The sequence below is a fragment of the Vicia villosa genome, unplaced genomic scaffold, assembly GCF_029867415.1.
Source record: "Vicia villosa cultivar HV-30 ecotype Madison, WI unplaced genomic scaffold, Vvil1.0 ctg.003417F_1_1, whole genome shotgun sequence".
Lineage (NCBI taxonomy): Eukaryota > Viridiplantae > Streptophyta > Magnoliopsida > Fabales > Fabaceae > Vicia > Vicia villosa.
This window is the reverse complement of record NW_026706201.1, coordinates 41,191-54,140: the sequence shown is the minus strand read 5'-3', so window position 1 is coordinate 54,140 and position 12,950 is coordinate 41,191. Positions and strand designations below refer to the sequence as shown.

Genomic DNA, 12,950 nt, shown 5'->3' with positions numbered 1-12,950 from the left:
ACCCTCTAGATACTGCCCTTCTGACAATCACCATCAAATTGTAATTCAAAACACTCAACTTCTAACACGTGTGACCAGTTCAAGGGCTAACTGGTCCAATGACATTAACATTAAATTGAATAATCCACATTAATGTGGTCCACTATATTTACATTTGAAATTGTTAAATACCACACAATTGCCAATATCACATGGAAAAAGGGACTTATCCATGCTCTAAGATAGCTAAACAATACTCCATCCACTCTTTATAAGCAAATTTTAACTTTTTACACTCATTGAATAATTGATATATCTAACTTATATATAGTCTAAAAACATCATTTATTCAATGAAAGTTAAAATTTACTTATAAATAGGAATGCAGGGAGTACAATACATAGAAGATTCTATAGTTATTAAATTATTGCATATTTATTACAGCTGCTCTTATCTTATGTGAATAATGCAGCACATGCCTTAGGAGCAATTGTGCAGCAGCACTTATATACTAACTTCTTCACCAAATCATTCTTCTTTTAGCAATGAGTCTTTCCCTTTCTTGCTGTTGAATCACAATATACCAGAATAAGTTAAATAATGAACATTGTAAAATGATAGAAGTGTATGGTAAACAATGTGTAGACAAAATATTTGAATATCAAGTATGATGAATAAGAAGTGTTGAACACCATTCAAGTGAAAGAATTCGTATATCCAGATCGTTATTCGTTAAAGTTTTGGATGAAAATATGGTGTGCAAACCGCTCAGATGATTGCTTTCAACTTAATGCAAAGATATCATCAATGTATTACTGTATTAGGCTAAGTGTGAAGCTCTGGTTTGATCATAAAGAAAGTTGCAATGCACTTTGAATTCAACTATTTAATATACATAGAAAGCTAAATGTGAAGTATAGCTCATTTGCTACAAGAGCTTCCATCTAAGCATATAACTTTTATGCTAACAAACTAACATTGATACTAATTTGAAAAAAGGGTCAATGAACTAAACATATTTAGTAAGTAAAGTTAATCAAACTATGCATACACAATACACAATCACATTCAAAACAGAATGTAATCACTACCTAATTGATCCAATTCATAAAGATTCGCCAAAGTTTTATACTGACTGTGAACGGCCTAACACAACTCTCTCCTTTTATCCATACGACTGGCAATACCAACAATCAACATAGACACGATTTCAAAACAAAACATCATTGTAATAGCAAATTATTATATATGATCAAAGTAATATATACACAATCACATTCAAAACAGATTACAACCAAATTCAATGTCGAGAGGATACCTCGCCGAGCTTAATGAAGTCCATGGTGTTGTTGACCTTCACCCAGAATACTATGCAATGAAACAGATGAACAAAAGCTAACAACTTTGTGAAACCTATTCATTAATGATGGCAATTGAGGCACCCTCCTCCAATAACACTCACTCTTCTCACCACCACCGCGAATCTCGCAAACACAAGCCGGGTACATCCTATGATAATCCTCATTGAACACATATATAAGATCCCCCAATCCAACACACTTCAAGCTAGCAAATTTATCATCCTCATCACCATCAAAAAGACCACAAAGCAAATCATTAGGCATAACAGAAATCTCACAAACCTCCATACTCATCTCATCAACCTCCCACAAACTGAATCTAGACCCACTTGGAGAATTACAAACCCCAGCCAAAACAAGACTTTCCCTACAAGAAATCAAGTAAGAAAACACAACCCCAGAAGGCCTAACAACCCTAACATCACTCCAAACACCAAGTTTCAAATCAAAGGAAGAAACAAAGCATGAATATATCCCAAACACATAGAATCTCCCTTTGAACAAAGCAGATGACAGTGAAGAGGAAGAGTTTCCAGATCTGAAATCAGCAGGAAGAGGAGGAGCTAAATCCCAAGAACCCAAAAGAGGGTCATAGATTTCAACATCCAAACGGTCCTCTATATCAACAAGGTTACCAATGAACCTAACACCACCCACAACAATAAACTTAACAGAACCCCCATCATTGAAAACACCCAAAAGAGGGTTGATTCTAGGAAAACGAAGAGGTGGAGTAGAATACCAAACAAGAGGATGAAGAATGGGAGTGTAGACAAAGTTAGGAGCCGTGATGAAGAAGAAAGAGGAAGTGCCAATGAAGGAAGTGTTGTTGGGGTAGTGAAGAGGCTGTTGAGGTGTTGGAAGAAGGAACCAAGAGTTGGAAGAAGGGTCAAAGGCAAAAGATTGGTTGTTTTTGGAAGAGATGTTGTGGATACCATGGAGAAAAAACCATGGTTTGTGTTGGTGTTTGTGGTGGGAAGAAAAGGAAGATGATGAGATTATTGTGTGCCATAGTTTGCAAACTGTTGAAGCTTGGATCAATGTTGGGATTGGGAGGTAAGATAGGATGGATTCTACGAGGTCTAAGCTTAGATTTGTGATTTCTGTCATGAGATAATTTTCTCAACACTGGATTTTGAGTGTTGTGAAGAGTAGATAGATTGTGTAACAGAAGATAGGATAGAAGAACACAACACTTTGAATAGGTAGTTGAGAAAAACTCACACGTAGGTTGTTGGTTGGATGGAGGTGGATTATGTGTGTCGGCTATTGATCTTATTTTATGGTAATGTGTGCTGCAAAATGTGGTTGCTTTAGGAGTGGGATTATAAAAGTTTGGAAATTTTGGTCAAGTCAATTATTGGGTGGCGTCTAAAGTGAAGTACCACTATTTATTGGATGGCTTATTGTCAACCATAAACTTAAGGATATTTTACTTTTCATTATTTAAGAGAGTAAATGTTTGGGCATTTAAATTTTTTTCTATATCAGATAATGGGATTGATTAATTTAAGATCATCAATTTCATCGTTCACTTGCAAGTGATTTATTTAAAGATGAGTATAATTTTATATGAATTAACTTAACACTATCGAGATTCGAATATAAGATCTAGAGAGATAAATTTAGGATTTATAAATATTGCACTTGACATTTTGTTTAACACAGTCAATTAAATAAAATTATCGTTACAATTATCCTTTTATATATTCTTTATTGTGCATTTTTAGTTTAGTTTCTTATAGAAAAATCAACTTTATACTTAACACTCTTTAGCAGAGTTAATAAATTTATAGTTGGGTAACATAGTTCATTCCTTGGTGTAATTGTTTAAAATGAAAAGAGAATTTGAGAGCTATTTATTGAATACTCGACTAACTTTGAAGTTTGACAACAAATTTAGTACGTCATGTGGGGGCAAAATGATTAAAAAAGTTGAGTTGGTCAGACCGCGACTATGTTTAGTATATACACTCAAATTTTGGTAAAATTATTATCAATGTGAACCAACCATCAACTTTAATATCAAAGAGGCAAGCCCCTGATAAACCTAATGTTCCTTTGCAAACTCTAGAAATATCAACATTTGTGCCTTCTCTTATTGATTCTAGAAATGTTTCAGTTCATTCACCTGAACAATAAGTGGTTATGATTACGCCTGTTATTAGAAAACATATTTACATAGAGATACATGACTTCATATCAGGTCTATAAACAATTTGCGTTCTATTATCAAATCCATATTTCATAATGAGGTTCAATAAGTTATGGAAGGTTAAACAAGCCAATTCGGGTGACATTTCTCTCACCTTCACCATCAATGAATAAAAGGGAACCAAAGTTGAGTATGGATTAAGATCCAAAGCCAAAATGATCATTACAAGGGTATAACCTTCAAAGATTCAGTTGAATCATATACAACAATTACCTTTCATTACAAAATCCTAGTATAATACTTTCTTTTGGATTTATCGTAGGAGAAACTAGTGGAGAACATTATGTTTCATCAAATAAATATTTAATTTGGACAGATACATATGGATATAACACCACAAAAGTAGTGGGATAAATTGGTATACAACAAATTTCACCTTTCAACAACACTTTGTAGGAGAACATGTCCTACGATGAATGGTAAGTCTTTGGTCAGTATCACGAGCACATATACTAGTTGTTATTTATTTGACTTAGCAACAATATGGCTATAATCCACTTAGATTGGCAAACCTGACAATACTTATCATGAACTGATGTACCAACTCCAACCCATTGGGTCTAACCTTGCCAAGGCCAGATGGTGATTATGTTGGTCAATAAACATGGAAAGTAATCCACTTGACCAATACAATGCACCAATGATGTAACACCCGAAAATTTATTTAATTATTTAAATAAATTATTCAAGGATTTAATATGGAAATTCGATCGAAGTTGGATTTATCAGTGATATTATAAGACGGAGAATTGGATTATTTAGTCGGTTAATCGAAGAATTAATAAAGTTGGTTTGTGATAATTGTTGTTGCTGATGGTTGTTATAATTGTTGTTAAAAATTGTGGCTAAAGTTATTGTTATAACTGTTGTTGTTAGTTGTTATTATAATTGTTGTTTGAAACTGGTGACAATTGTATGATATGATCTAATATATTAATTATCATATTTTTGTTTATATTTTTCTATATCTCACCCCTTCTGCTGATGTTTCCCCTATCATGGGAAACAGACAGGTACTCAAGATAGCGGTGGAAGTTTGAAGTGATTTTATGAAGTCTTTAGTTGTTGTTAGTCGAGTGGGTGTCTTGCTCTGATACGTAGCTCTCGGGATGGGATCATGATTATATTTGTTGTTTTGTTGTTGTATTATTATTATTATAGCTGTTTAAATTCAAACTGAATAATAAGAAGTAATTACTGTTGTTTTAAGTTGTTTTTAGTTGAATAAAAGTTGATGAATAATTATAAGCTGAAGTTTGATCTAGTTGAATAAACTTGTGTATTAATTATAACTTTAAGATTGTAGATACCAAATGCTATGTATTAATTGTTGTTTTTGATTTCTTGTTGCAGGAGTGGGTTTGAAACTAAGTGGGGGAGAAGCCGTGCTTCTCGGTTATGCTTCGGTTGTAAGTTGTTGGTGCTTCGGTAGTGAAGGACACCTGAATATAGAGATAAGAATTACGTATGTGCTTGGTGTTGAATAGGTTGCTGAGGGTGATGAGGTGAGATTGTATAACCAAATGTAAGCGAGTGGTAGCTGTTGCTACGTTGTAAGATGTTGTTTCAAGATATTGCTAAAATGGTTGGCAAGTTAGTAACGATTATGTTGCAATCGTATTGGAAGATTGAGGTATAAGTATTGGATTTAAACCGTGATCGGGTTGTCGTTTGATCGAAGGATTAGATGTGAAAGATGTGTTAAATATGGTGATGTCGTATAGATTTTCGAGGACGAAAATATTCTAAGTGGGAGAGAGTTGTAACACCCAGAAATTTATTTAATTATTTAAATAAATTATTCAAGGATTTAATATGGAAATTCGACCGAAGTTGGATTTATTAGTGATATTATAAGACAAGGAATTGGATTATTTAGTCAGTTAATCAAATAATTAATAAAGTTGGTTTATGTTGAAGAAAATAATATTAGTAATAATATTTTTTAGTTGGGTTAAGTTGTATGTGTGTTAAATAGCAAAGAAGAAGGTGTAAATAATAGGCCCATTAAGAGTTATGAGAAAATATTATTATTTTGGTGTACTGGATTAATAAAAAAAAAGGATATATGGAATTAGGTTTATGTGGAAAATAAGGTTTTGGCTTTTGGGAGAATAGATCGTGAAACGGAGTTGTCGACAAAGAGGGGTGAGGTTTTGGCAGAGGAAGAATTGATCGTGAATTTCGGGGAAAAGGCAAAGGCTTACACCCGATCGGATATTAGAGGTGATCTCCAATTCAAGGTAAGGGTGGGGTTCGACTAAGATAACTCATTGTATGATGGTTGTTATGTGGGATTTAGGGTTGTATAATTTTACTGCTAAATTGTGTTCATGTGCTGAATTGTGATTTCTGTGATTTTGTTGTGTATCGGTTGATCTGGATTTATAATTAAGTTGTTATGTGGTTGATAATTGTTGGCATATGTTGCGTTGAATTGAGTCTGGAAAATATATGTTGATGGATCGATGAAATTGTGTTGAAAAAGTCATAAGTTGTATGCGTGTTCTGGGTACCAAAACGGCTAAGAACGGGAAAGTATGAATAAGTGGAGACGGGGGTCACAAAGTGGTGACTGTCCCCCCCCCCCCACATATAGGAGACGGACATCTCCCTAATCTTCCCCAACATTGGAGACCGGCGTCTCCATGGATGCAAGTAGGTGGAGGCGGGCGCCTCCCTCCCTTAGGGGGGCCCACCTCTTGTTTTTTTTATGTGTGATACGTGACTTTGGTGACTACCTATGCTACTTATTAAAATTTAGTATAATTAAGTGAACTTTGGCTTTATATTGTTCCATAAAAATAAAATAGACTTAAAGTAATGAAATAAAGGGGACTCAATGATTTAGTAATGGTTCAGTAAGTTACAGGATTTGTCTATTTGGCGGAAGAATGGTAACAAGTATTAGTAGCCCGGTGTTAATTTGTTTCAGGAAATTAAGTAGGTGGTCTAATTCATAGCAGTGAACATGCATATGGATATCAGATGAAGAAGTAGTGACAATTTAGTAGTGGATTGTTTAGTAGTTGTAGATGTTTTTGATTGGCTGTATTTTTTGGTAAAACAATTAGTGTTTTATCATGTCAAACCTGGTGTCATGACATGCATTGTTTTGAAAGTTTTTTTTAAGTTGTTTTTGTGCAGGCTTTTACCTGATGTCAAGACCGATGTCATGACATCCGAAGCTGCTGTGTTTTACTATGTTCGCGTTATGGTTATTTGATCTGTTAAGTATTTGCGCGCCTCTTTTGGAAACTTTGGATACTGCCTTGTTTCAGAACAACGTTATGCGATGGATCTCTGTCTTTTGAAAATGGTTTTAATTAGGTTTAAAATTATTATTGGATCCAAGGCCCAGCTGCTGCAAGGTTATATATATCAAATGAAGAAGCTGCTGCATGAATGGTTTTTTAGGGTTTGCTGTCCAGAAGTTTGTGGTGTTGTTCGTCTGTGTATTAGATTTCTTGTAAGCCAAACAATCATCATGATGATTGTCTTGGTCTAGGTGTTTCTGTTTTGAGTTGTAAAAAGTACTCGAAGCTTTTAAGCAAGAGTACTATTGTACTTGATCAAAGCTTTTAAGCAAGATCAAGTTGTGTTTTTGAAGAGTGTCTTCTGTTGCTTTTCGTCTGTTAGTTTTTCATCACTGCTGTGATTGAGGGGGAGTGAGTAGGAGCTCTGGTCTAGTGGTTTAGATTGAAGTTGCATTGGGTAGATATTAAGTGAAAGGTGTAATATTGAGTTGTATTACCTTGAATTAATATTACTTATAGTGGACTTCCTCCCTGGCTTGGTAGCCCCCAGATGTAGGTGTGTTTGCACCGAACTGGGTTAACAATTTTCCTGTGTTGTTTATTGTTTACTCTTTGTTCATTTGTTTGAAAACATTCAGATAATGATGTCGTGACATCCTGTAAGACATCGCGTGTCTGAGTCCCGAATTTCAATTGGCATCAGAGCAGGCACCCTGCCTGTTTTCACTGGGTGAGATCTAGGGAAGGTACTTTCTGGTTCGATGGACAAAGAAGGTGGTGGATTTATAATGAGACCACCCATTCTGGATGGGTCTAATTATGATTATTGGAAACCTCTCATGGTGGCTTTTCTGAAATCTGTGAATAGCAAAGCATGGAGAGCTGTGAACAAAGGATGGGAACATCCTGTTATTACTGATAAAGATGGCAACAAAACTCTTAAACCAGAGGAAGAGTGGGACAAAGATGAAGAGGCATTGGCGCTTGGCAACTCTAAAGCTCTAAATGCTTTATTCAATGGAATTGACAAAAATATATTCAGACTGGTGCACCAGTGTGAACTAGCCAAAGATGTCTGGGATATCCTAAAGACTACTCATGAGGGCACCTCCAAAGTGAAGATGTCAAGACTTCAACTGCTAACTACAAAATTTGAAAATCTAAGGATGAGGGATGATGAAAGTATTAAGGATTTTCATATGAATTTACTCGATATTGCTAATACCTCAGGAGCTTTGGGAGAAAAAATGTCTGATGAAAAGTTGGTAAGGAAAATCCTTAGATCCCTACCTAAGAGATTTGATATGAAAGTTACAGCTATAGAAGAGGCACAGGACATCAGCAAAATGAAGGTAGAAGAGTTAATTGGATCTCTTCAAACCTTTGAGATGGGAATCAGTGAAAATTCTGAAAAGAAGAACAAGAGCATAGCCTTTGTGTCCAACTCTCAAGAGGAAGTTGAGGAAAGTAGAGAAGAGAATCTATCTGAATCTATAGCTATGCTTGGCAAACAATTCAACAAAATTATAAGAAGAATGGATCAGAAGCCAAGACCTAATGTCAAGAACATCTCATCTGACATCAGTAGATCTTATGACTCTGGCAGAGGAGTTAAACCAGAAGAAAAGTACAACCACAACAAAGGGATTCAATGTCATGGATGTGAAGGGTATGGACATATTAGAGCTGAATGCCCTACCTATCTCAAGAAACAAAAGAAAGGATTGTAAGTCTCCTGGTCTGATGAAGATTCAGAGAGTGAGTTTGAAGAAGAATCAGCCAAACATGTCACAGCCCTTACTGGAATTTGCAATTCTAATGAAGATTCTAGGAAAGACGAGCTAACCTTTGAAGAACTGGCAGGTTCCTACAGAAAGCTGTGTATCAAATGTGCAGAAGTGTGTCAACAAGGTGAAAAGCAGAAGAAATACATAGCGCAGTTGGAGGCTGATAACAAAGAGCTTAATGAAACTATATCTGAACTGAATGGTGAAACTATCCTGCTACAATCCAAACTTGATCAGATGTCAAAATCAGTAAAAATGTTGAACAGTAGCACGGATATGTTGGAGGAGATCTTGCAGGTTGGAAAAAGTTCAAGAGATATGTCTGGTATAGGTTTTGGTGGTGCAAAGAAATATGTCCAAGATAGTAGCAGAACTAAACCTGAAGCTGAGATGTTAAAGCCGATGTCTAGACATGTGACTCAACATCACGAGAAAGGTGAAATGAAGAGAAAGTTTCAAAGATGGAGATGTCATTTCTGTGGAAGATTTGGACACATTAAGCCTTTTTGCTTCAGACTACATGGATATCCAGATCAAGCTCCTTCTTACAAGCCTAAGCAGATCATGCCCACCCAGAAGCAACAATGGAAACCTAAAAATATGGCCTTAATAGCCCATACATCTCTTAGAGTTTCAGCCAAAGAAGACTGGTATTTTGATAGTGGATGTTCCAGACACATGACTGGTCTCAAGAATCTGCTTGTTGATATCAAAAGTCATTCTACTAGTTATGTAACCTTTGGTGATGGAGCTAAAGGAGAAATCAAAGGAGTTGGAAAATTAGACTGTTCAGGAGTGCCAAGTTTAGAAGGTGTTCTGTTGGTCAAGGGCCTGACAGCTAACCTCATAAGCATCAGTCAACTATGTGACCAAGGATACCAAGTCAACTTCACTAAAGCTGAGTGTGTGGTTACTAATAAAGAAAAGGAAGTAGTTATGAGGGGTGTCAGATCCAAAGATAACTGCTACTTGTGGGTGTCTCATGAATCCAGCTACTCTACTGTTTGTTCTAAAGAAGAAGAAGCAAAGTTGTGGCACCAAAAACTTGGTCACCTTCATCTAAGAGGTATGAAAAGAATTATTTCTCTGGAAGCTGTAAGAGGAATTCCTAAGCTACAAATTGATGAAGGAAAAATATGTGGTGAATGTCAGGTAGGAAAACAAACCAGGATGTCACATCCAAAGGTTAAACATTTGACTACTTCCAGAGTTCTTGAACTTCTACATATGGACTTGATGGGACCAATGCAAATAGAAAGTCTTGGAGGAAAGAAATATGCTTATGTGGTTGTGGATGACTACTCCAGGTACACTTGGGTAAACTTTATTAGAGAAAAGTCAGATGTGTTTGATGTTTTCAAAGACCTATGTCAAAGAATTCAAAGAGAAAAAGAAAATGGTGTTGTGAGAATTAGAAGTGATCATGGAAAGGAATTTGAGAATCAAAAGTTTGCTGAATTCTGCTCCTCTGAAGGAATACATCATGAATTCTCTTCCCCTATTACTCCACAGCAAAATGGGGTTGTTGAAAGAAAGAATAGAACTATTCAAGAATCAGCAAGAGCTATGATTCATGCTAAGAATCTTCCTATCTACTTCTGGGCTGAAGCCATGAATACTGCTTGTTATGTACATAATAGAGTCACCTTAAGAAAAGGAACCTCTACCACCCTATATGAGATCTGGAAGGGAAGAAAACCCACTTTCAAATACTTCCATGTGTTTGGTAGTAAGTGTTACATTCTTACTGATAGAGATCACAGGAGGAAGATGGATCCCAAGAGTGATGAAGGAATCTTTCTGGGCTACTCTACAAACAGCAGAGCCTATAGAGTATTCAACTCAAGAACCAAAACAATAATGGAATCCATAAATGTTGTGGTTGATGATGTTCACAATCAAGCAGATGTCACAGAAGATGTCGGAACATTCTGGGATCTTACAGCAGAAGGAACTACAAGAGAAGATGATTGCAGTCCCACTATCACAGAGGCTGAGACTGAATCTCCTAACAAGAGTCCCTCTATAAGAATTCAGAAAGATCATCCTAAAGATCTTATTATAGGAGATCTCAACAGTGGAGTTGTTACAAGGTCAAGAGAAGTTGTCTCAAACTCCTGTTTTGTGTCAAAAATTGAACCTAAAAATGTCAAGGAAGCATTAACAGATGAGTTCTGGATTAATGCCATGCAGGAAGAATTAGGTCAGTTTGAAAGAAATGAAGTATGGGAGCTGGTACCAAGACCTAAAGGTACTAATGTCATTGGAACTAAATGGGTTTACAAGAACAAGTCAGATGAACAGGGAACCGTTATCAGAAACAAAGCAAGGCTAGTTGCTCAAGGATACACCCAAGTTGAAGGAATTGACTTTGATGAAACCTTTGCCCCTGTTGCCAGACTTGAGTCAATTAGGCTATTGTTAGGAATTGCGTGTATTCTGAAATTCAAACTATACCAGATGGATGTGAAGAGTGCTTTCTTGAATGGATATTTGAATGAGGAAGTCTATGTAGAACAACCTAAAGGTTTTGCAGATCCAAACCACCCTGATCATGTATACAAATTAAGAAAAGCTCTTTACGGTCTGAAACAAGCCCCTAGAGCTTGGTATGAGAGACTAACTGAGTTTCTTACTAGCAATGGATACAGGAAAGGAGGGATAGATAAAACTCTTTTTGTTAAAGATGAAGGAGGGAAGATTCTGATAGCTCAAATCTATGTGGATGATATTGTATTTGGTGGGATGTCAGACAAGATGACTAGACATTTTGTTGATCAGATGCAATCTGAATTTGAAATGAGTCTAGTTGGAGAACTAACCTATTTTCTTGGGCTACAAGTCAAACAGATGGAAGACTCAATCTTTCTCTCTCAGAGCAAGTATGCTAGAAATATTGTCAAAAAGTTTGGAATGGAAAATGCTTCTCACAAAAGGACACCAGCACCTACCCATTTGAAGCTGACCAAAGATGAAAAGGGAACCAGTGTTGATCAAAGTCTATACAGAAGCATGATAGGAAGTCTGCTGTATCTTACAGCCAGTAGACCTGATATTGCCTTTGCTGTTGGGGTATGTGCCAGGTATCAAGCAGAACCCAAAACCAGCCATATCAATCAAGTCAAGAGGATCCTGAAATATGTGAATGGTACTTGTGAATATGGAATGCTCTACTCTCATGGGTGTGAACCCATTCTCACTGGATATTGTGATGCAGACTGGGCAGGAAGTGCTGATGACAGAAAAAGTACTTCAGGAGGATGTTTCTTCTTGGGTAATAATCTTATTTCATGGTTCAGCAAGAAACAAAATTGTGTGTCTCTGTCCACTGCAGAGGCAGAATACATTGCAGCAGGAAGTAGTTACTCTCAGCTTGTTTGGATGAAACAGATGTTATCAGAATACAATGTCACACAAGATGTCATGACATTATATTGTGACAATTTAAGTGCCATTAACATTTCAAAGAATCCTATTCAGCATAGCAGGACCAAGCACATTGATATTAGACATCATTACATTAGAGATCTTGTTGAAAATAAAACAATTGTCTTGGAACATGTTGCTACAACCCTTCAACTAGCTGATATTTTCACAAAAGCCTTGGATGCTAATTAATTTGAAAATCTAAGAAGCAAACTAGGCATTTGTCTTTGTGAAGGATTATAGCAATTAATTGGGTGTGGGATCAGCACTATTTCTTTCTTGACTGTCAAGGATACTCTGCTGATGGTGGTAATGATCATTCTGTTGGTAGTGATGGCTGAGGAGGGTGAGGATGCTCGGACTAGTAGCTTCAATGATGTGGAGATGAGTAAGGATAATGATTCTGAAGTGTAAATCTTCATCTGTTGTTTGGCTTCTTTTGTGGCTAGAAAGGGGGAGAAAGTGATAGATGATGATTTGGTTGCTGATTGGTTCCTTGGTTGTACTATGAGCAAGATGTTGTTGGCTAACAGAATGTATTCTGTTTTTTTTTTGTGGATACTATGAGCAAGATGTTGTTGGCTAACAGAATGTATTCTGTTTTTTTTGGTGGATACTATGAGTAAGATGTTGTTGGCTAACAGAATGTATTCTGTTTTTTTTTGGTGGATCCTTGTTTCTATTGGCTGCTATCTCTGATGGTATCATCTATTATTGTTTTAGCCAAAAAATTCGCCAAAGGGGGAGTTTGTAGATGTTTTTGATTGGCTGTATTTTTTGGTAAAACAATTAGTGTTTTATCATGTCAAACCTGGTGTCATGACATGCATTGTTTTGAAAGTTTTTTTTAAGTTATTTTTGTGCAGGCTTTTACCTGATGTCAAGACCGATGTCATGACATCCGAAGCTGCTGTGTTTTACTATG

The 12,950-nt window shown here is 36.2% G+C and overlaps 1 protein-coding gene across 1 annotated transcript; it reads right to left on the bottom strand.

Annotated features, from left to right (window-relative positions):
• Positions 1-59: 59 nt before the first annotated feature.
• LOC131640947 (F-box/kelch-repeat protein At3g24760-like) lies at positions 60-2,668 on the bottom strand. The gene is made up of 2 exons (XM_058911298.1): positions 1,298-2,668; positions 60-544 (listed from the first exon to the last, which is right to left on the bottom strand). The coding sequence occupies exon 1, from the start codon at positions 2,448-2,450 to the stop codon at positions 1,308-1,310; it is 1,143 nt and encodes a 380-aa protein (XP_058767281.1). The 5' UTR covers positions 2,451-2,668; the 3' UTR covers positions 60-544; positions 1,298-1,307.
• Between the last annotated feature and the right edge of the window lie 10,282 nt (positions 2,669-12,950).

What these genes read in the sequence shown, in the direction of transcription:
- LOC131640947 (XM_058911298.1), bottom strand. Translation starts at nt 2,450, where the DNA reads ATGACAGAAATCACAAATCTAAGCTTAGACCTCGTAGAATCCATCCTA.